The 24,557-nt window shown below is 46.9% G+C and overlaps 1 protein-coding gene across 9 annotated transcripts in view; it reads right to left on the reverse strand.

Moving 5' to 3' along the window:
• Positions 1–1,984: 1,984 nt before the first annotated feature.
• The window catches only part of TFDP2 (transcription factor Dp-2), a 121,380-nt gene continuing 98,807 nt past the window's right edge, over positions 1,985–24,557 (reverse strand). For 6 of the 9 annotated variants that reach the window (XM_040974724.1, XM_040974722.1, XM_040974725.1 and 3 more), the window contains 7 exons: positions 19,293–19,455; positions 17,469–17,615; positions 14,833–14,901; positions 13,483–13,634; positions 11,025–11,191; positions 7,249–7,354; positions 1,985–7,084 (listed from right to left, as the gene is read on the reverse strand). In XM_040974724.1, coding sequence (XP_040830658.1) covers positions 6,901–7,084; positions 7,249–7,354; positions 11,025–11,191; positions 13,483–13,634; positions 14,833–14,901; positions 17,469–17,615; positions 19,293–19,455 — 988 coding nt within the window. In that variant the 3' untranslated portion in view covers positions 1,985–6,900. The remainder of the gene's footprint in view (positions 7,085–7,248; positions 7,355–11,024; positions 11,192–13,482; positions 13,635–14,832; positions 14,902–17,468; positions 17,616–19,292; positions 19,456–24,557) is intronic. The other 3 variants (XM_040974723.1, XM_040974731.1, XM_040974728.1) reach the window with 1 other exon arrangement.

Consider the following 24,557-nt stretch of genomic DNA (forward strand, 5'->3'; position numbering starts at 1 on the left):
GTAAGCCAGCAGTTGGGAGCATTACCTATCTCTTAAAAAGAAAAATAGCAGTGGATGCAGACCCTGATGCACATGGAGAATATGGCAATCCATTTGGTACTGTAACAGAGGAAGAACAGAGCGGACTGGACAACTACCCCCAGCAAACGAGGACAGCAAAAATCTGGGTGAATGGAGACTCTAGGTCGACTATGGCAGCCAAGTGGACATTGGGAGGGTTGCCTCACCCTAGGATCAGTAAAATTGACGGCATTTCAGAACTATCCAAGCCACTTGGTCAGAACCCTTGGGACCCTGGGTTTATATCTGGTGGCAGGTCCCCATCCCTGGGTACTGGGACATTTGCAAGGCTGGGTGTGGCTTCCCCCTTTTATCTCTCCCTTTTCCTCAGAGACAAGAAGAAACAGAAAATTTAGAAACAATAATTTTACTCACTTTTCCCTAACCCTCAATCCTTCTCACCCTGATCAACCATGTAATCATCAAAAATATACATTTAAAAAAATAGCAATGTGTTGGGCCCTGTGGGATGGCCTGGTGGCTAAAGTCCTCACCTTGAACATGCTGGGATCCCATATGGTTGCCAGTTCTAATCCTGGCAGCCCCACTTCCCATCCAACCCCCTGCTTATAGCCTAGGGAATCAATGGAAGTTGGCCCAATTCCTTGGGACCCTGTACCCGGTAGGAGATCCAGAGGAAGCTCCTGGCTTCAGATAGGCTCAGCTCTGGTCATTGTGGCCATTTGGAGAGTAAACCAGCAGAGATCTTTGTCTCTCCTTTCTGTAAATCTGTCTTTGAAATACATAAATCTTTTTTCTCTCTCTCTCTCACACACACACAGCCTTAATTTTATCTGAAAAGGGAGAATCCACTGGTTCACTCCCCAAATGCTCACAGCTAGGCCTGGGCCAAGCCAAATCAGCAGCCAGGAATTTGGTCGCAGTACCCCATGTAGATGGCAAGAACCCAACTACTTGAGCCAGCGCCTGCCGCATTAACAGGAAGCTGGAGCTGGAAGTGGCATGAGGGCTCAACACAGATGTTGAGATACCGGATGCAGGCACATGCCTCCTGGCCAGAGGGCTACTTCCATGTGTCCTTGCACACCTTATGTGGTGCCATGAAGGAACAGAGCAACATGGCCAGCTCAGGCTGCCCACCACCACCCTTACCTGGTCTGCGGAATTCCAGGTATTAGCATTCAAGCACGTGCTCATGTGACTGCCTGTTAGGATGTGTAGACAGGGCTGACTCCCCCGGGATGTTGTAATGCCTTTGGCACTTTGTCACTGTCCCCGTGCCCAGCTTGTCGAAAGAGGCCACAGCTCCAGGCAGGGTTCCTGTCATTCCTCTGAACCAGGACCCATGGCTCCTGAGACCAGGTGACATTCTGTACTCATTGCTGAGCTGTTCTGATGCTGGCCTGGTCTGAGGCAAGATCATACAGCATCTTAAGTTTATATTCGGGGCAAGTTTCTGCAACTGTCAAGGCACAACAATTCTTTGTGCTGTTAGCATCCACAGTAGTCTCTGGAAAATCATGGGTTGATACTTAAAAAATGCTCTTGGAAAAAAAATGGAATTATAAGTATTGAATGGGAATTTCTGGGTTGCAAATTTTCCCCCAACAATAACACGGCAAATGTTTACTATGAAACAACTGTGCATGGGTTTCAAAATCTTCTGCAGCAAAATGCATGCTCTCCAGTCCATTTTCCCCCACCAGCTTTGTGCAGGATCCCCCAGAGCTAACAGATTCAGCAGCGTTAACTATCTAACAGATATGCCCAGCATGCATGCGGTAGGTGGCACATGAGACAGGGAGGGGAAGTGGGACAGCATGGCTGGAACTGAGCCAGGATGAAGGGGGTGCAGCTTCTGGAAGGCTGGGTGGGGACAGGGGAGGGTGGGGATGGCTCTCAGTCCTTCATGAGTGGACACCCCAGTATCTGCCCCCGCAGCCCACTAAGAACGAGACCAATGTTATTTTAAATCCTTTACTCTTCTCTAAAGTACATCTCCTTCAAATCACAGAATAGTTCAATACATTTTTGTGTTTTTTTAAGCATAACTTACACTCAGACTCACTTAAGGCCTTTTCTTTCCTTCTAATTTTACAGGCTGGACAGTGCTCACACTGTCAAGAGACAAAACCACCCCTCAGCTAATGTCATGGTTGTCCAGGGCTTCTGATCTGCCAGAGTACCTGGCAGTCCTAGGGCAAAGGCTGACACCACCAGTAAAGCCCACTGCGGGTGTGTACTCTGAAACACCCCACATTGGAAACACTGCGCGTGGTTAGGTTCTTGTCCCTTATCTACTGAAAGCAAAGTTGGAAAACCCAGGAGTAATTAAGTATACAGAAACTGTCATATAAAATTTCCATATAAAAATAATAGTACTTATTTATAAAGTTTGAAATTCTACAAAATAATGTGACACATTGATTAGGAACTGCAAGACGCCAGGCAAGTCCAACAGGCTCTTCGTACCTTCTTCCCACATGGCTTACAACACTCAGTACCGACCTGCAGAACAAGCAGAATTGTATTTCTGGAAATAAAACCTCAATGTACAGAGTCAGGACAGAGTGTCTTTAAACAAAAATATGAGTGAACTGATGGGCTCAAAGATGGTCCTTCTGTGTCCGGAGGGCAAGGAAGGTGATAGGGGGACTGGGAGGAGGTCAGACATGTGGCCCCTGGGGGCAGCCAGTCACTGGGTGATCAGCAGGCAGCTATTATTCATGGCACTGAGAGATGGACATGACTGGAAGAAGAGAACTCTGTGGGCTCACAGAAGCTTCCAATCCACAACAGGCTATGCCAAGCCCTGGCTGGCACAGGAGGAGTGTGACTAGGCTGTTAGTGATGATGGCCGGTGTGAGCAGGAGGTATGCCTGCAGTGTGCAGAGGGCCACCACCTAGCAACACACGACAGTAGGCATTTCACGGGCTGGGTTAACAGTCAGGCTGGCCCCAAGGGGTCAACTGGTCACTCAGCCTCTGAGGCCCCCACTGACCAGCCGGCAGGAAGTGGTTCTTGGGGGTAGAGGTATGGGATTCCCTCCACAGAGGGGAAACCTGCCTCGGGACTTAAGTCTCAGGCCACTATTTACACCACAGCCTGGGCATGGGAGAGGAGTCCCAATTCCACTCCTCAGTGGTGTTGACTCTGGTGGGCGAGGGGGGAGGGTTGAGAAACATGGCCTTCCCCAGGGGACATAGCCCTGGGCCCTACACTTGAATGAATGTGGGCGGGCGTGGGGTGGGTACAAGTCTGTTTTGGCTATGCTGGCCTCCAAGGAGGCCATAGTCAGGGAGGACCAAAGCCCAATGCCCTGGAGCTGCAAAGGGAGGACGGCACTGAATGCAGCACAGGAAGCCACTTTGTGTGAGATAAGATGCATGGCAATATGCCATGTCATCTTCCATTTGAATGTGGCGAGGAACACTGTACATTACTTAAGTCTTCACCCAGTTGGGGACCCAGAGACACGGCCACAATAGGGGAGATTAGCGTCTACCATTTCTCCCTTAGCATATATACCGGGAAGTTGGATCTCCAAGATGGTTAAGGGGGCTGTTTTCCTGAGCAAAGCGGTAGCTGGGATGGACATTCATTTTTTCTCAAAGGTAAAACCTTGAGCAACACCCACCCACACAGGGTGCCCTTGTGTGGGTCAGCATTTGGCTTGAGTGCAAGCATGGGGAATACTGTGGTGCTGGGAGATGTATTTTTGAGCGTCACTGCCCATGTGGTCAGGCTCCTGGATAGCACTGTGGGTTTGAAAAGGTTCACCTTCACAGTCCTCAGTACCTGGGGTGCAGTGGTGCAGAATGCTAGAACTACTTGGGTAGCTGTTTCCTTAGCTTCACTCAAGCTAGCTCAAATGTTGACTATCTTTGACTAGAGCCAAACCGGACCCTTAGCCAGGAACCTAGAAGTTAAATAAAAACACCATTCACAGCTTACAGTATTGCTGTGTAAGCTTGACAAGGCAATGAAATGAACCATGAGAACTGACAGGGTTTATTGGAGTCTTGCTAGTAACCAAGCTTGGTGTTTTCAAATCTTCAAAACTCTTTAACAGACTTCAAAATCAACACCTGCCCCTGCAACAGTGGGCTCCAGGGACTTGGCAGCAATTTCCGGCACAATTATAAGGGACAGACTGGCCTTTTTAGACTGTCTTTGCACCAAGCCAAGACCCAAGGTCATAGGACCTTCACAGACCAAAGCAGCTTTGCCCCATGCCCCTTCACACTGGCAATTCCCACAACTTGGGGCAACCGAAATGCCATTGCAGAGCACCTGTTTCTCCAGGTGAGTTGGACAAGGGCGCGCCCCTCACTGTTCTACCCAATGCACAGCCCCAGCCCTGGCAGGCTTCATAGCACTCACTCAGGCAGGCGGTGTTTGCACCTGTGGTGCACACCCTGCCTACTCAATGCTCTCTGGGAAGGCAGCCCAGATCTACGGTCTGTGTCACAGACTTGTTGCACATGGACAGGCTGTTTTGCCAGGAAGGGAGGGAGTCAGGTATTTAAAGGGCCCCTGAAAACGCAGACAGGTCCCTCTAGTCACGTGTGGTCAGGACAGGCAGTGGTACCACAAGGGCGCTGGGCAGGCAGGAGGCCGAGTGGGTGGTTTGGAAAGCACAGGGATCTGGATGTGCTGCTGACCGTAGCTTCGTCCAAGGCAAGGACCATGAGCCCTGGGAGCTGATACCAGCACGGATCCGCCTCTCTAAACCTTCCCTGGGGTTTGCACCAGGTGGGGTTTCCTTGCTGGCAGCCCCCTCATAACCCTAAGGGTGGAGGTGCAGTGTGTGAGCACTTGCACGGGGGGTGGAACCCCTGAGCTGCAAGCTTCTGGTGGCCCTGACCAGATGCCCATGCTGGGTGCCATGCTGCTGCACTTCAGCAGCTGAGCTAATTGACAGAGACAGAGGGTACCCCCTGAGAACCCCAGTAAGAGCTCTGCCAGTGCTGTGTGCGCGCGCCCATGTGGTAGTATCATTACAGCTATTGCCCCAAGGGCCTCACAGTTCAGAAACAGGGTCACAGCTCAATGTTTCATGGCCAGGAAAAGGACAAACGACACTGTGGCTCTTGGACCCCGGTAAGCATGGGGATGGGAAAGCCTGCGGTTAGTGGCATCGTGCTGGGCTAGAACGCAGCAGTCAGAAGCAGTCGGTTGCCAGGCGGCCCAGTGCTGCAGATGGTGCTGGGGTAGGCTGGAAATCCCAGCCTAGACGGGCCACTGACTGCAGCTGCCCTCCTCCAGGCTGCGCATGGACACTGAGTCTGCACTAAGCCTCCTTTCCACCAGAATGAAATTTTGTCTCCAGCGTGCCAGTTAAGTGTACACAGCCTCAATACAGAACATTACCAGCTCCCACCTGCACATCCCTGGGGGTACAATGGCAGAACTCCAGAAAGATACAGCAGGGGTAGAGTCTACGCTCACCCCTGGCTTTCAGGCAAGAGCCCATCTGCGTCAAGCTTGGTGCTGGGCCCATGTACACACCCACACCATCTCCAGGAAATCCCTGACTCCAGTTCAAGTCTGAGAGGTCATCTTCCCACCATCGGCTGCCCCTTCCCAAGGCATTCACATGAAGTCGTGTCTGCACCAGGACCTGGCAGCAGCCTTCCCCACATCCCTCTGCTAGGCCGAGCAGGGAGCCAGGAGCACAGCAACACCAGTACCCCTTGGTGTCTTTGGCTAACAGCACACTTTGCCTCACTCACACTACCTCCCTGCCAGTGCCCCAGAGGGCTCAGCATTATTCGCCCAAACACCAGGTGGCTTCCCAATGCAATTTAACCAGGACTGAATCTAGTAAGAGCACTGCGATGAATGACATGGGGGGGGGGCTAGGGGGAGAAAGTCACATGTACAAGAAAACATGGCTGTTCATATTCTTGAAATTGACTTTAAGACAAAGGTAATGACATTTTGTTCATTCTCACAAACTGCACACTGGCTGAAACCTCACAGTTACTGCAGGGGACCACAGGCAAGCGATCCGCTCATGGATGTGTTTCTTTAGTTTTGTCTTAAATGAAGCGTTTGTAGGAGCGGAACAGCTCTGACTGAAAACCACAGAGAGGGCTTCTCGCCCCGGCAAACTCTGGCTTCAGAATGCTGGCAGAAGGCAGTCTGGCAGTATGTAATACACATGGAGATTCTAGTCCTATTTTGGCTGCAGAAGTAGCCCTAGTTCAACTCTATGCACCAACGCATTGGCTAATCATGGTCAATTGCTCCCACTATAAATTATGCTAAATGTCACGTAAGTACTGAAGCAGCAGCACGCACTCCGTTCTAGAAGCTGTTCTAAGGCTGCAGAGGTGTGAAGCACCTCAACAAGATTCTCCCCAGCCCAGCAGTCAAACCTGTGTGCCTGAGGCCACGGGGACTGTTGTCTGCACCCCAGCCGGAACCACCCCCAGCCCTTCTGCTGTGGGTGGGTCATGGAGAAAGAAGCAAAAAAAAAAAAAAAAAAAAAGAGGTGGCAGCAATGGCTCCCAGGAGCAGCTCAGCTCGGAGAATGATTCCCAAGGCCAGGAGTCGGAGAGGGGGCATAAAAAAGTCCCTCCCTGAAGTCAGGTGCTCACTACACCAGCCAGTTCTGCAGGGTCTGCCCCTGCATGGGTGGCCTGCCTGTGCCGACAGTCATCGCTTTGGGCTGTGGGTTGCAGACCTAGCCGTCAGTCACGCTGTTCCATCATCCTGGCCTTGGTGTGATTCACTTATGGTGTTTCTTGAGTTGTAGCCGCACACACGGTGCAAACAAAGGCAAAGGCTGAAGCAATCATCTTAAAAAATAGGAGCTCACACTGAAAACACACACAGGAGCGTCGCAGGTCAAAGCCCAGGCTCTTCTGCCTTTATTCAGGTGAGGAGGAGTCTTCCTCGTCGTCTTCATCATCATCATCATTGAATGAGCAGGGGGTCTCCCCTCGGGACTCGGAGCAGTGAGAGGCAGCGCTGTTGGACTGGTGACTGTGGGGGCCCAGCAGCTGCCCAGTTGCCAAGGCCACTTCGGCGTCCAAGCACAAGACCTGGCTCACACTGGCAAATAATCAGAAACACACATGTTTATGAAGGGTGTGTGTGTATGGTGGGGAGGAGGGTAGGCAGGGGTGGTGCCATACAGGAAGGGGATGGCACCTGCAAGGGCTGCCACGGGGAAGCCTTCTTGGGGTGGACTGTCATAACTGTAACAAAATGCTTACCTTGACTGTGGTAAGGTGGCCCCAGGGGTCAGGTCTAGAGTGGACACAGACTGGGTGGAGTTCAGCAGCAGTCCCTGATTTACCCAAGAAGGGCCTGTGGAGATGTCTGAGGGAAGAACAGAAGAATATGAGGGTGCTGGAGTAACCATGATGGGGAGAGGAGCAGGGGGAGGGCCTTCTGAATGTCAGGGACCATCCCGCCCCGCTCAAAAGAACCTCATCCCTCTGCAAGGATAAAAAAAAAATGTCCCAAACAAAACAGGAATAATGGGATAGGAGGGCAGCTATCACTGGGAAAGAGAATTTGGATGGAAATCATGACAGACAGGGCCTCCAATGAGCAGTGCCAGGGACGCCCTGGTCCCTCTGCAGGCCTCACTCATTAAGCAAATGCCCAGACCGTGACACTAATGGCTGCTGCGGCCAAAGGGAAAAACCCAACTCCTCCGAAGCCCCTTGGGTGGGGAGGACCCCTGCCGGGGCTGGGGGCACCCCCAGGGCCTTTGGAGAAGCGCTGCTATGCTGAGTCATCACGGATCTATTCTCCCAGCAAGCTTTCTCCTAGTGTTCTCCTGCTTTATAATGCAGGCAAGTTCTTATTGAAAAGGTCATGTTTTTCATCAGGGAGCTTTTCAGTACAGTCATATTTTTAATGAGGGTGACACAAACATGAGGCTTTTGTCTACAGCAAACATACTAAGTGTATCCTTACAATCCTATTTCCTACAGAAATTGTTCTTTTCCTACCGATCTATTTCTACTGTAATTTTCCTTAGTATTTACTTCCCAATCTATAGGATCAGCTTCAAGAAGGCAGTAGCTGGAACACAGCAGATCTGAAGTAGCCCTAGTTCTTGAATTCAAGAGTTTCTAGAAACAGTGACATTCAGAAATACGTAAAAAACCTTTAGTGAACGTAATTATGAGGTCAAGCAATATTATGAAAAATGTAATTTTCCCAAGTAACATTTTATTGCTCTTGATTTAAATATTTTTGTGATTACTGTACCAAAAGAAATGATACTCTGAGGCCATCCCCATATGGGTAAAGATCAGACTTGGTGACTTCAGGAATTTTAGTGTCACCTTTGAACCTTTCTCTTCATAGTCGAAGGCAACTGGGGTGGGGAGAGTAGTTAAAAAAGCCTTCCATTAAAAGAGGAGGAGCAGATTTGAAGCACTTAAAAAATAACAAGCCTACACAAGAAGATGAAATTACAAGAGAGCTTGGTGCTGAATATTAATTCGTAACTCTGGAATCTTCCTGGCAGAGCACTGTTATTCACTTGTGTGTGATCACAACACATTCCCTTTTCTTCTTACAATGGACATGAAAGGGCCCCACACTTCTTAAGAGCCACACAATCGCTCTCACATTCCTGCCCCAGTCATTCTGCCTCTCTGACAGAGAGCGCATGCTTCTGGCTTTGACGGACCCAGGAGCTCTGTGTCCCAGGCGAGGTCATGTGGAGATCAAACCACAGGGCCTGTGCCGAACCTTTTCACTGGGAATCAGCTCAAGTAAACTGCTAGTGATTTACTGAGTCAGCCCTTTTCTTCAGATTCCGCTGGACTTCCACACCAGCTGGGCTGCCGGGACCCAGCAGGCCCCATGCCAGGGAGCGTGGGGAGAAGGAGTGAGGTGGTGCCAGGTTGGCTAAGGGGCAAGGCAGGACACGGGTCACATTTGCAGGAGGTTTGCAGCACCAATTTCAGAATGAAATCAGAGACTCTGGTCTCTGATTAACAAACTCTGATGTGCTAAACGAAGGGCCAAAGCCACTGGACAAAATAAAAACCACCTTCCTGCTCACAGTTCATATAACTTACAACTAATAGATATTTTAAAGAAGTGATGTAAAACTCTAGGTGGTAATGCTTACCTATGAAGAAGGAAATAGGAGGAAACAAATGCAAAAAAATGTTTAATAAGCTCTAATTATATTTGTAAAATAATATTGTCAGGAACTAGGACAGTTATGAAGATACCTGATTTAATGAAAAGTATCTGGGTAACAGAATACCCAAACACAGTGTTTCTACTTTCAACCTTTTTCATACTTCTACAAAGTAACTCCAAAAGAGGATGCTGATCTGAACAGACAGATCTCCAAAGACATTCCACTGGACACCAAACACAGGAGAAGATGCTCCGCACCCTATGTCAGCAGGCCAAGGCCAATCAAAGCGTAGCAAGATACATCATGTCCACCAGGATGCTCAAAGAGACACGCCAAGGAACTGCTGGAAAGTATAGGAAGAAACTGGAACCTCCAAATAATGCTTGCAGGATTATAAAATGGAAAACAGTAAGACATTTTCCAGGCATATGCCCACAGAACTGAAAATTGTTCACACAAATACGTCTGCAGCAACATCACTCAAACTAACCCAGACTGGGAACAATCCCAATGTCTGCCAGCTGATGAATGAGTGTATAAACAAACTGTGGGTCCTACACCCAATGGAATGCTATTTGGCAATGTAAAAAAAAAAAAAAAAAACGAAGACTTGACTGATAGCTGATGCAGCAAGAATGAATCTTGAAAACACCCAAGTGAATGCAGCCAACCATCCAGAGAAGACCAGACTGTATGACTGCACCACATGAAATCCACAACGGTAGAAAACACAGCACTGGCTGCCAAGGGGTGACTGCTTCCCGCTGGGGGCATCTCTGGAGAGCGACACCATTCTAGAATAAGACAATGGTGCTGGTTGCATAACCTGAAAACAGTCCTGGGGTGTACACTTTAAAATGGTGTATTTTATACGTTGTGAATTAAATCTACTTAACAAAAATGGCAGTGATATAACTTCAGATCTACCTGTGAAGATACAATACTTTCTGAAGGTATAACCTGGTAAAATATCAAAGTGAAATTCTAATATTGTTCAGCCAAGCTGAAGATGCACCCAACAATTTCAACTTACACATTTGCACATGGGCGGGCACCAGAATACGCACACAGGAATATTCAAAACAGCAAGTTTTAGATTAACCTTAAGAAATTACCACCAAATGAAAGGTTTGCTTTCAATAACATGAACATGTAAACTGTGCTTTTATTCATACATGATAGTATTATATGCAAGTAAAACTGTGAATTGCAGCTACATGGAATTATTTGGATGGATCTTATTTAAAGAACATCATGTTGGGTGAAGCAATCAAATCCCCAAAGAATGTATCTATGACTCCATTCATATAAAGGTAAGGAGCAGGCAAAACCTAGTAACAAACTGTTTTCAATTTTCCAATGTGTATTTCTTAAAGAAAAGCACACAGCGTTGTACACAAATATGAATTCATATTCACCTTGTTCTGTCCTGCTTTTCTGACACTGAAACTTTACCATGTTGCTCTGGAGGTGTGCAGAGGACACTAAGACTTTTTAAAAACTCCTTCATCAGGCATTTACAAAACACGCTTCTCTAACCAGGCTCAAGGTTAGCAACTGAGAATAACAGATAAAGATATCTGCAGAGAGCCAAATTTAGTAATGAGTCAGCCAATTTAGATTTACAGAACACACGTTCTATGAGTACAGGTGGACGTTCCCAAAGCTATGAAAACAATCTATTTATTTGAGTTTTGGGGGTGGGAGGGGCACAGTAAAATCCTAAATGTATTACCTAAGCTGTTAAAGGTTTCTCTTGGGTGACCCAAGAACAATCTTCTAGAACACTAGTTTTCTAAGGGGGGGGGGGGTCAGGTTTAAGTAGCCATGGCTTTGCAATGAGGGAGCAGGTGTGCAAACCTCAGGCTGACTTACCTGTGACATAGCCTTCTAGAGCCTTCGGCACCAGAGATTTTGCAAGTTTCAGGTCCTCCAGGGAGCATTTGCCGGACTCCAGGCCGAAGGACATGCCCATCCGCTTCAGCACTTCTATGTCATCGTGAATCTCAAAGGTGTTGTCAAAATTAAAGAGGTATTCAAACCTACACAGGGAACACAGGTGGTGACTGGGCTGCTGCTGCTGCTCTTTCAGGGCTGAGCGGTTCTGGAACCGCTACTTTGTAAACAAGACAATGAGGGCCTGCAGTTCAGCTACAGGGTCAAAAACTGTTAGCCTTTGGGGACAGTGAGTCATTGTGCTGCGTGTTCTTAGCAACCACTTCCCAGTTAAAATAACTTGCCTGAGACACAAACTTTATAGTCCTAAAGCTGTTGCAGGCAGGGGATGAAATTTGTTCCAAATGTAGTACTTTTCAAAGTGATCCACAGCTTTGCCACAACAGTCCTTTTATGTTAACAAATGATATTTAGACTGTGAGTTGGCTTGTTAGTTTTGAGGAAAAAAAAATTTTTTTTAATGTTTATACCATTTTCAAAAGTCAAGTGTTAGGCAGAGCACCTTCTAGCATTTTATGTATCTATTTATCTATGACAAGGGGCAAGAAAGAGAATGCTCACACCCACTGGTTTGCCCCCAACAGTACCTAAAAGTGGCTGCAGTGGGCAGGGACCCAACTCCTTCAGCCTTGACCTGCTGCTGCTCAGCGCCTGCATAAGCAAGGTGCTGCCATGAGCAGTCGGGGCCAGGAGCCAAATTCCCGTGCTTTCACAGGCAGTGTTCTTACAGGCACTCAATCCCAGGGTGCTCAGCATACCTCCTCAACCCAGCGGGGACTGCAGGAGAGGCAGTGTCAGCTCCAGCAGTCCTTGTCCACCTGTACCCACAGGGAAGGGAACCAGTGGAAGGAAGATCTCATTTCTCTCTCTCTCAAACTTGCCTTTCAAATAAATAAGTTTTAAGGAGAAAAAAAAAAACCTGAAAAATCAGCCTCCTACAGATTTGTTTAATTTTGAGTCTCACCTGTAGCTGCCTTGAAAAAAAGAGGCCAGGCCGAATTATTTCCCAGGCCTTATGTGGCCAATGGGCCACATCCAGCCAGGAGTGACTACGGTGCTGCAGATTAGTGGGAAAAGCCTGGGGGATGCTGCAGCTCCCAGGCAGCCACAGTACTGGGTGCCCTGAAATAGCCATGGCGCCCACCCATACCTCAGATGCAGAGGCTGCCCTTTTCATTCTAGAAGGATCCCAGCCTGGAAGACCAATTGCTTGCCAGCCTCTTGTAGCAGCAGCTCACATTCAGGCAGACCCTTTCTAGGCACAGTCAAGTTCAGCCACACAGCCTGGCCAGATGGAACAGACGCTCTGCTATTCCTTCTCTGCGTTCTTGAGAGCAGGGCTTTGGAGCAGGAAGCATGGGAGGCCCCAGTCACACGTGGGTCTAGGCATGCCTTTACCTCTCTCCTGGAACAGGGCGTAGCCTGAGTCTTTCCATGAGGAGCAAAATAAATGACAGATAAAATCTGCATTTTGAAAAGTCCTTCTTCATACTTGCTATGAGGAGTGTTAATATCATACTGATCTTAGAAGGGGGCTAGCACAATGCCTTAGCAAGCTAATCTTCTACCTGCAAGTACTGGCATCCCATATGGGCGCTGGTTCGAGTCCTGGCTGCTCCACTTCCAAAGCAGAAGAAGATGGCCAAAAAGTCTTGGGCCCCTGCACCCACATGGGAAAAGAGGCTTTGGATTGGTTCAGCTTTCACTGTTGGGGCCACTGGGGAATGAACCAGTGGACAGAAGAGCTCTCTGCCTCTCTCTGTAAATCTGCCTTTCCAGTAAAAATAAAGAAGTATATTTTAAAAAGTACAAAACAAAACCTAAAGCTAGAAAGAAAGAAAGAAAGAAAGAAAGAAAGAAAGAAAGAAAGAAAGAAAGAAAGAAAGAAAAAGAAAGAAAGAAAGAAAAAGAAAGAAAGGAAGAAAGAAAGAAAGAAAAAGAAAAGAAGGAAGGAAGGAACAGAGCACGCCCAAGTCCATTCATTCATAAACAGAAACACACAGTGATATGACAAAGAACAAAAACAGCTGTTTGAATGCCACAAGCTGATCTAAGACATGTCCATTGTGAACAACCCTGGAAAATCAGCATGAGATAAACCTGAACGTACCTTGCTGCAGTGCCTCAGCAGTGCTCCAATCCACTGCACAAAGTTCACCATAGCTTAGACCCAAGCCTGGCCAGGACAGGGGACTGTGGGGAGTGAGCAACGGCTCAGCCTCCAGGAAGAGGGTCCCTGTGCTGGAGGAGGTGATCCACACATGCCCCAGACAAAGCAGCAGCGAGGGCTGCAGCTGGTGCCCTTCTGGGCACATGCGCGAGAGCATGCTCAGAGCAGGCCAGCCCTGCACATTCACACCCCGTGCCCTCTGCTCACTTGTCACTGGAGATGCTGCAGTCTATGACGGTCTTCCGGCTTGTGTTGATGATTATGAATGGCAGCTGAATGGTGGAATTTTGAGCCGGAGGGCCCTGGTTCTGTTGTTCGTTGCGCCGATTTCTTTGCACCAGGTTTTTGAAAGCGATTTGCTGTCATGATCAATGAGAGAGAGTACTGTAAAGTACTGTGGATGAAGGAGGCAGATTTTAAATGCATCTTAGGAAGCACAATGAATGGGGCTCACACTGTGGCATTGCGTGTAAAGCTGCCACCTGTGGCACCAGCACACTGCTTTGCTGGCTATCCCACATGTACAGTCCCTGGCTCAGTGGCTGCCACCCCCTGCTCAGGCCTTCCTTCCTTCCCACTCTCACATCATGCATTGATCTTCGGCATGGCTGTCTTCTACCTTTCTCACGGGAAAATGAGTAAGATGTAACAAAGCAAAACAAAACCTCAAATGGACAAATTCAGAAAGTGAAAAATACTTAGAATATTGAAGACCATAACACACCACAATCAACACATAAAGTGAGAAAAACTTTGGCAATGATATTTGGTAACTTGTTACTAATTTTTAAAAAGATTTGTTAACTATTTTTATTGGAAAAGCAGTTGTACAGAGAGAAGGAGACGCAGATCTTCTATCCGCTGATTCACTCCCCAAGTACCCATGATGGCTGCAGCTGAGCCAATCTGAAGCCAGGAGCCCAGAGTTTCTACCAGGTCTCCCACATGGACACAGGGTCCCAAAGCTTTGGGCCATCCTCGAATGCTTTCCCAAGCCACAGACAGGCAGCTGGATGGGAGGTAGAGCAGCCAGGATACAAACTGTTGCCATATGGGATCTCAGAACATTCAAGGCAAGGACTTTCAGCCACTAGGCTACCACACTGGGCTCTCTATTACTCTTTTAAGATTCATCCAAATTCCAGGCAGTCATCCAAGAAGCAGAAGTACAGGGATCCCATTAGTTGACAGACTTTCCTTAGACAACATGACATTTTAAGTTTTGTTATTTCTATAAATCTTTATGAATTCCAAGTATTACAAGTGGATTTGATTATTCTACTTTTGAAAGCCCATAAAATTCAACCACCCTTGCTTTCTGATATTCTAAACCAGGGCTAAGATAAACACAAAAATACCTCTCACAGTTTCTGTTGTAAGTAAGGGGTGCAGTGTTGCTCACAGAGCCACACACAGGGCAAGGGAGCCACGGGACCCCCTAAAGGCACAGCCTGGGCCCCCTCCCGACACTATCATAAATACCCCATTTAGGGAACACATTCACTCTCAAGGCAAGCGGAAGACCGGCAGGGACAGACAGGACCCTGGCACGCTTACCTGGAGGAGCAGCTCTTGCAGCTGGGCCCGCTTCTGCTTGATCCGCTCTATTCGCCTCTGCTTCTCTATCTGCACAGGGCAAAGAACAACACAGACATGCGGGCATTGTAAAGCACGGTTCACTTGTCCTGTCTCTCTTCTGAGACGGCAGGGATTTCCATTAGAGAAATGCAACCTTTTCCTTTTTGGGGAAACACGGATTTGGGGTGAAAAAGCAGGCAGCACAGAATTAAGGCCACCGTCACCAGATATGAAATTCAACCATTTCATGAGCACTTGCCGTTATTACAAGTTCCAATCAAAGAACTCCAATTTAGCTTTTATCTCCTCTGCCGTTAGCACATCACTAAGCATTTCACACACATTAACTCATTTGCACAAAGACCTCTAGGTTGGTTCTGATCCATTCCACATATGAAGGACTGAGCAGCTGCCCAAGCTCCCACAGCTCAGGCCCAGCATCAGCCACCTTGTTCCAGAGAATCCCTACTGATGTTTGGCTACCTCACGGCTTCCAGGATGAGGCCAGGCCTCATGGAAGATGACAGGCGGCCACCCGCACACAGCTGCTAACAGCCAGCATTATCTACTCTATCGAAAGCCTGTGCTGCAGAAAGAAACCTGTTCAACAGACGGATTTCCCAGCTGTAAACAATGGCTATTTTCCTCTCCATTTGATAATTACAACAGATCTGAGGGCCTGATTCTCCTAAACGTCAAGTTTTTCCCTTGAGCAAAACTCAATGGCATGGGTTCAGTAAAATCTATAGGAGGCCTTTGGCTTAGAGTGAGCTCCGGAACTGGGCAAGAGACCATGTCACAGTAGAGTCACTGGTGGTGACATTTCACATGACAGCTAGAACCCAAGCCCAGGATGCGACCCTCCAGGAAATCAGGAGAGAGGTGACAGCTGAGTCTCCACCCAGACCCAGTAAGAGAGGCCCCTGGGTTGCAGCTCTTACAAGGGGAAGTCATTTGAAGTGACCGGCCCTCTTTGCGCTTTCACTTCCTCACGTGTTTCTTGAGCCTTGTTCTGCCCAGCCAGTGACACAGCTCTTCTGCGTGACAGAATGGGGTGTTGCCCAGGTCTAGAATTCCTCCTCCCTGAAAACCCAGTTAAAAGCTGAACTAAATCTGTTCTGTCTTTGGAGGTATCAAATGACATACCTTTTCTTGGACCTACCCCACCCTGATGATTTTTTATTTTGTTCCCAGGTCTTTTGGGGAATTTCTGTTCATGGTGCCACTAACCACTTCCACGCCAGCTATTTCAGCACTGCATTAACACCTGAGGTCTTCTATACTTGGAAAGTGGTGGAGAGTTCCTCCAGGCCATGTTGTACCCACTCCACCTTTCACCTCACTGTCTCCTCCTTAACTCAGATTGTCCCCATTCTCCTACCTGTCCTTTTCTTTCCCAGCAAAACATGTCCCATCAGCCTTGCTCTCTGTACTTTATCCACAGCTTCCCAACATTTCTAGCGTCAGAAACCACCGAAATTGAACCTCTCTCCCTGCCCATTCTCCCCTAGAGACAGCACTGAGCAGGTGTCAGAGGGCTCGTGCTAGCCCACCCAGGGCCTGTGGCTGCCCAGCCACACCTGAACTCATACCTCTCCTTTGTGATGGGCTTGGGGAGGACTCTCCTGCAGAGCACCCCTTGAACCCAGCCCCACAGCCCCCCTCCCAGAGCATCTGGGCCCACTTCCTTCCTGGAGTAGCTGCCTTTCCCCCCACCCCTTCAGCCACAGGCAAAAGAAACATCTGGAGGGTGTCCCCTGTGACTGAGCTCAGAGCAGATGGGGTGGACACTAACCCATCTTTGCTAAGTTTATCAGCAAATTGAAAACAGTGTTCAAAATCTACTACATCAGGAGGAATAAAAACAAGAATATGAATAACATTAGCTCACTACTTTTGATGAAAAAGTCTGGTTCGTGCCTCCAAGCCACAAGTGACAAGTTGATTTTTTGCTTTCTTGGAGTGAAAAGGGAATGAGAAAAACAAATCAACTGACCTCAATTAGCTCTAAAAGCTGTGTTTCACTTTAGTGTACTCTACCCATGATCATAAACTCATTGAGAAAAACCATGCTAGGGAACGTGCTCACTTAGGGATGAATTTCTACAGAGCGCACAATTCACAGAACTAAGAATATTTTGTACTTCTTACTCCAAAATTAATGGGAGTTGAACACTCTATTTTATTGTAAAGACACAAATGAAATACCATTCTGTTGATACTAACTCTAGCACCCACAGCAAAAGGCTTTCAGAGCTACCGAACATAAGAAATAAACACGTAGCTTGATCCTTCTCTTCTGAGCCATGCAGCAAATAGTTCCTAAGATGTAATTTTTACAGCATGGTTCATCAAATATGTACCAGTAGAGGACCCAGAATTAACATGAAATCAAATTCTCGAAGAAACAGTAAAAACCATGTTAAGTCATTTAACTTTTCTATCACTCCATTTCATCACTTACAAAACGAACCCCATAAAGCACTGCTGCTGTTCCTTCGATTTTAAAATTCTACAATGAGAGTGTGTCAGAAAAACAATGTAATACCCAAGAATAAATTAAAGCGCCTCCAGTGAAAACCAGCACGGATGGCCACCCCATGGCCCCTGCTCACCTCCAGATTCTGACACTCCTGGGCAGAGTTGGTGGGCAGGCCAAGCCACTTGATTTCTTTTTTTTCTTTTGAAATGATGTTCATTGCCATTAATACATTTAAAGCATCGTACACTCTTCGCCTGATGTTTTTCTGATCATAAGCCTGCTAAAAGACATTCTCCTTGAGTGATCAATGATGAAGGCTAAGATCCAGTCACACAACATCAGTCAGTATATTCAGTTAAGAATATTCTGGTATCTCCACAGTGCTGAAAGAGCTCAAACCTAAGGAGCATGTAACTGGCAGATCTGCGTTAAGAAAAAAAAATTACAGGGATTTCTTTCAATAGAAGAAAGACCCTGAAGATGGAAAGTTGGTGGAGCAGAACAAAGACCACCTGGCAATGTTAAGCATGAAGGTCAATCTTAACTGTTACTGCAGAAACCAGAGCGAGGCAAGGTGGCAGCAACACTGGGCCTGCGAGTAAAGATCGCTAGCAATTCCCAACTGTTGGAAGAATTCCAGTGAGGCTAGGAAGGAGGAAAGAAGGCATGGTGCATGTGCCTTCTGCTCCAGTTCCCTTCCAGCTCTGTGCTTGTGGTCTGGAAAACAGCAGGATGGTTTAAGACCTTTGGACCCTCCACTCATGTGTGAGACTTGGAAGAAGCTCCTGGCTTCCGATCAGCTCAGTTCTGGTTGTTGTGGCCCCTGGGGAGTGAACTAGCAGATGGAAGGTGTTTCTCTGTCTCTCCTTTGCTCTGTATATCTGCCTTTCCAATAAAGCAAGTCTTCAGAAAAAAGAAAGAAAACTATCTGAGATGGTGCTCCAGAGAGCAGAACTGGCCCATTAACTGCTTATAGCCTGAAAGAATGAGGACTTGCAGGGAAACCAACTGAACGTAGCACCAGGCCTATGCCTTAGTTTAGCTGATCTTTTAAAACTGGTTTCGCTCACAAGATCTTCATAATGAAAAATGGTGCTGATGGATGAAGGTACTTCAAAAAGTCTGTGGAAAACTAGAATTGCAGGGTTAGGTTTATCTCGATGCAAATGCAAATCCCTGCATATGACAGGCCTTTAAAACTTCAGACTGGAGTAAGTGGCAGTTCCTAGGAGATCTCGATTGAGTTCCCAGCCCCTCCCTTCAACTTGGGAGTGAAACAGCAGACAGAAGCTCTCTGTCTCTCAAGCAAGTAAAAACATTCAAAATGAATTCATGGAAGGCCCAGACTTAATCATTACCTTGTAACTGCCGGGATCCCAAATGGGTACCAGTTTGGGTCCCGACTACTCTACTTTCCTTCCAGCTCCCTGTTTATGGACTAGGAAAGCAGTGGAGGACCCAGGGTCTTAGAACTTTGCACCCTTATGCAACAAGGTGGAGGAATCCACCATGGGGGGAGGGGTATGGAAGGGGTGGGGGGGATCCCCAGCGCCTATAAAACTGTACTACATAATATAATGTAAGCAACAATAAAAAAAAAAAAAAAAAAAAAAAAAAAAGAACTTTGCACCCATGTGGGAGACCAGGAGGAGGCTCCTGGCTCTGGATCGGCTCAGCTCCTGCCATTGCAGCCACTTGTAGAGTGAACCAGCGGATGGAGGATCTTTTTGTCTCTGCTTCTCTCTGTATATCTGACTTTCTAATAAAAATATATACTAAACAGAAAATGAAACTCAGCAATAACAAAACAATCTCCCCATATATAGCACGAAACCTTCAAGGTCAAGTTGAGGACAGCTTGCTCATTTGCTCCTCAAATTGAATGACACAGGCAACTCAGAAAAATAAACTGTAGCATCACTCACCATCATCAAGGTCAGGTTCATTATCTACTTACCGAATCAGCTGCCAAATGGTTATTTGAGTTGGTGAACTCTGACACCAGTTCGTCAGCTACCTCATTGTATGACGTTGTACCTTTCCGCTGAACTTTCTCACATACTTTCATAGAAAAATGTCTCAAGCCTTTTCCATTTTTATCTCCTTTTTTGCTCCGTTTACTGGGGAAAAAATTGTATTTTATTAGACTCATTACGTCCTTTACAAAATTCTACAAGGTAATCAAGACAGAAATTGGTCAGAATTTAAATGGAGAGTGAAGTTTTTTTATTTATTTGAAAAGGCAGACAGTAAGAGAGAGGGAATGAGGGAGTGATGGAGGGAAAGAGACCTTCCATTCACTGTTTCTCTCCCCACAAATGCCCGAAACATCCAGTGCTGAGCCAAGCCAAAGCCAGGCACCAGGAATTCCATCATGGTCTCCAACGTAGGTGGCAGGAACTCGAGCACTTGGGCCATCCAGGGAATGCACATTACAGAGGCAAGGGCAGGCCTCGATCTCAGGCACTGTAAGCATTTAAGAATGTGGCCATCCCAAGCGGTGGTACAACCTGCACACCACAATGCCTGTGCTTTGAAACTTGTATTTACTTAACACTTCCCATGGCACTGGGAATGAATCCAAAGAGGAGAGACAACGCACCTGTCCTGACAGAGCTTATGCACTAGGGAATTACTCACCATCTTTTTCAATCTCTATATTGCAGTTCCCCAACCCCCCCACCAAAACTTCAATTATCACTATCTTGTTTTATTCATCTAGTCCATTTTTGATTCTACTCAGTTTTTAATCAGGTGTCATTGGCATTAATATTGTGCTTAAGTCTTTAAGTTTGGCTAACATCTAAGTCTACACGCAGATAATTCAATCACTGAGATCTTCTGGGGGGTTTGGTTTGGTTCGGTTTAGTTCTCATATTAGCTAAGTGCTGACTATCTGCTTCAATATCTGTAACAGAGACCACAACTACAAACACTAATTAAGGTAAAAATCCCTTCACTCAGTATGAGTCCTAGAGGATGATGGAGGGACGAAAGAGACACATCCTGACAGGTAATGCCCTGTTACAGTGATTAAGTTTTCCATGGGAAGTGGGCAGAGAGGAGACCAGCTGAAAGAGTCACAGACAACAACTAGCAGTCAATTGAAGGGATTCAATTCCAGGTCAGGAAGCCCCGTGCCCAACCTACTACTCAGGTCAGGTGAAGAAGCCTCTCCAAGGCAGAAATCAGCAGCCAGTACATGCAGAGGAAACAGAGGCTAAAAATGAAGTGCTTCTATGCCAGTTTTTGTTGAACATTCTGTGCAATGAAGGTCCTCACAGCCAGACCTGAATGGCAGCAACGAACGTGACTTTCATCAGGTTCTGTTAGCACAATCTTATTTAGTGAGAAATCGCTGAGTTTTTACTGTGTTAACAGGTGCATTAAAAAACAATTACTCACATGGACCCACTGGTATGCACGAAACCTGGCACTTGGAGGGGTTCTGATGGAGGAGCCTCCTCTGGCAGGACACAAACCTTGCAGGTCAACACAAGAAGCATGGAAGGCAACAGCCAAGAGGTCATGGAAAGTGTCCCACTGGCATGCATTTGGCATGGTTCGGGGCAGCCCAGGCTGAATCTGTCCATGTCATCTACTGGTAAATCCAAGCACCAGAACAGAGTATGGGTCGAACCAGGTCCGGTTGTGACAAAAGAAATACACAATTTGGAACGCCAAGGTGAGGTAGCCTGAGGCAGATGCAACCGCAACCCACAACCAGCACACGTGAGAATCAGGAAGGGAGGAGGCAGAGCTGGCAGGGGAATAAGGGATGGTTCCCTAGCTGAACAGCAACTTACACTGAGGAGTGTGAGCTGGGTAGGGGGTAGACCAGACCAGGCAGGGACACAGCACCTGCGCACCTCATGTGGACCTGACTGGGTGAAAACCAGGCTGGGCTGACTATTCCCACTGGTGCAGGGCTGTTGGGGCTTGGTCGTAGCATCAGCTGGCAGAAGCTGGTACAGGGGGCTAGTCATGTTGAGTTGAACCACAGGGCCAACTGGAGAGGGCACAACCGGAGTGGGAACAACCTGGGAGGGAAATAGTGGGCTCCTCCCTCTTGGGTCATCACCTTCCACAGGAGGGCATGGGAACTAGGACAGGGGCTGGGGTGGCTAGAAAGACACTCAGCAACATCCGTTAGGGCTGGTAGGATGAGATGGTTAGATGGAATTAGGTCGCAACACCCACTGGCAAGTATATGAGCAGAGGGGAATGTGGGACAGACTAGACTAGTCTGCCATACATACTGGCCAGCCAGGGTAGGGGGTGGGCCTGGTTGGGGTTACTGTGAACCGCCTTGACTGGGTTGCAGCTCCTACTGGTTTTTGTGAGGGCCAAGAGTGTCCAGGGCTGAACCAGGTCAGACTGTAACACCCATTGGTTCCAGTGGAGGACACGGATGGAGACAACCGACCCAGCAACTGCAACCACCAGCTGATTGGGGCGATGGACTGTGCCGGGTCCTATGCTTGCTAAAACACGCAGGAATCTGGACTGGAAATACCTCAAAATTTCTTTGAGGATCTCCCCAGTCAAGACACTGGACTCAGAGTCCTAACCAGGAAAAGAGAACAAGTCAATCAACAACCTCAGCTATCTGTGAGCAGCAAAACGCTGGGCAAATGGAGACTCTAGAAGGGATTGTGTCAATCAATGGATTCTTCAACGACCACACCGTGCTTGGAGTGGCAAGACTGGTAACGATCCATGAATGGTGAACTACTGGAACCACTTGATCGAGTATCTCAGAGCATGCCCCACATCTGAGACTTAGGGTGGGTGGGAAACCGGGTGGGGCTTCTTCCTCTATATCCCCTTTTACCTCAGATACATGAAGGAAGTGGTATGGAAGTGATGGTCTTGCCCACTTCCCTGTAACCCTTGAACCTTTTTATTACCCTAATTAAATATGTAAGGATTGTCATAATAAAAAAATTAAAAAAAACAATTACTCACAGACTGTCCCAAAGGATGAGAGGAGAAAAGGATAACTACCTACTTTCATTTCCAGAAGTCCACTTGCCATATCACCACACTGGCACCAGGGCATCTGGATTTTTGATATAGTGAGGAGAAGAAGGACAGAATCCACGTATATGAAGCTTACTGATTGAATGTCCCCTGCTACATACTCAACAGTCCTGAATAACATTCCTACAGATGTGCTCAAGAAGGCCTGTGTTTGTTGCAGATGCTCTCCCTAATTTCTCTCCATTTCCTAAGAGCTGTACTTTTCTATGATAGAGTACATCCATTTATTCTCTTCTCTCCCTCTTAGTTCTCACATTATAGAAAAAAAAAATAATCAGACTCTACATGCCTGTAAGAGGAAGAACTCATGACTACTTACACACAAGGCAGTCAGCACCCAAAGTCTACCTCTATGTCACCCTGCCCTTGGAGGATGGTGAATTCACACACAAATGGCCAGTGACGCATTAGTTCACAAAATTAGTACAAGTGACAAGGCAAATAAACAGACATTTGTTAAAATGAGAAGTACATTAGTTATTTAAGGAGAAATGGTGTTCTGTAGGGGGTTTTATATTCACGCTAAAAACTGAGAAATGGCTTCAAGTAAACAAATGTCCCAACAAAGTGGTTACATTTTTTTTTTTTAAACCAAAAACAAAGTTCTTGTTTGTCATCTGCTTGTATGTCTGTTTCTCAAAGGCAGCAATAAAATAACTGTAGGGTGGTTTGGGGTAATTATTTGGCTATTGCTCTCTCTTAGTCATCCATGGATAATGTCTAAGGAAAATGCTGAATATATAACAGCTATTACATGCTAATGGTCACACTCGAGGACGGCCCAAAGCCTTGGGACCCTGAACCCATGTGGGAAACTCCGAAAAGGCTCCAGGCTCCTGGCTTTGGATTGGCGCAGCTCCAGCCACTGTAGCTGCTTGGGGAGTGACTCAAAGGATGGAACATCTTCCTCTTTGCCTCTCCTCTTCTCTATGTATCTGACTTTTCAATGAAAATTAATAAAATCTTAAAAAAAAAGTTAGAAACAAAATTAGGGCCAGTGTCAGGGTGCAGTAGGCTAAGATGCCATCAGTGATCAGGCGTCCCATACATTACTTACATCCTGTCTACTCTGATTCTGATCCAATTCCCCAGCGGAGGATCCCGAGTACTTGGGGGTCCCTGGCACCCATATGAGAGACCAGGATGGAGTTCCCAGCTCCTGGCCCTGCCGCTGCGACCATTTGGAGACTAACCCAGTAGAGGGAAGATCAATCTCTCTTTCTATGTCACTCTATCTTCCAAATAAGTATATATGCTTTTTTTTTTTTTAAAGTTTTACAACTAGTTTTCTTTCTCATGAATGGATTATAAACTTGAAGAAAAGGCTTTGAAGAGCAACCTTGGTTAAACTGTACCAACATGACATGCCCAGACATGAGATGCCGTGACAGTTTGAAAGTAGATGAACGTTAAGTTCTTTTCTGGCAGAGAGCGGTATTGTGGCACGGTGACTTAAGCTACCGTAAAGTGGCGTTCCTGGATGCCAGTCAACAGTTTGGACTACACACAAACCACTCACCCTGTTGGGGTAACAGCACTAAGACAGTGCTCAATGTCCAAGTGCTATAAAGGTACCCAAACCTCTACTTGTACACTTACTTCACCATGGAGGGGGGACAAATGGTTCAGACTAACTACAGTTCACAGATCACACTTGTGTGTTACTTTTTAGGTCTGTTCTCTTTCTGTCTCACCTTTTTCTGCAGTTAGGATATCAAATGAAAAAAAAATTAGGGGCTGACAACATGGTATAGTAAGCTAAACCTCCACCGTAAATGGGAACTGGTCCCATTTATGGCCTGGGAAAGCAGCAGAGAACATCCCAAGTCCTCGGGGCCCTGTACCCAGGTGGGAGACCCAGAAGAAGCTCTTGGCTCCTATTGTGGCTATTTGGGGAGTGAACCAGCAGATCTCCCTGTCTCTCCTCTCTGTAAATCTTTCAAATAAAAATAAACCTTTAAAACACATTAATTAAATGTATAAGTTATATTATTAATTTTACTTATATGCATACATAATTTTATTTAAATGTAAAAAGGGATATAAAGCTTGATAGGGTTGACATTACTGCACTAAGAACTGTTCCACAATGATTATGAATTAGCCTAAGACTATTAAAGAGGGGAAGAAAAACACAGGAAGAGCCTCTACAACCTGGGCAAGCAAACTTTCCTTTCCT

Source organism: Ochotona curzoniae, unplaced genomic scaffold (assembly GCF_017591425.1).
Source record: "Ochotona curzoniae isolate NIBS_2020 unplaced genomic scaffold, NIBS_Ocur_1.0 contig_2599, whole genome shotgun sequence".
Taxonomy (NCBI): domain Eukaryota; kingdom Metazoa; phylum Chordata; class Mammalia; order Lagomorpha; family Ochotonidae; genus Ochotona; species Ochotona curzoniae.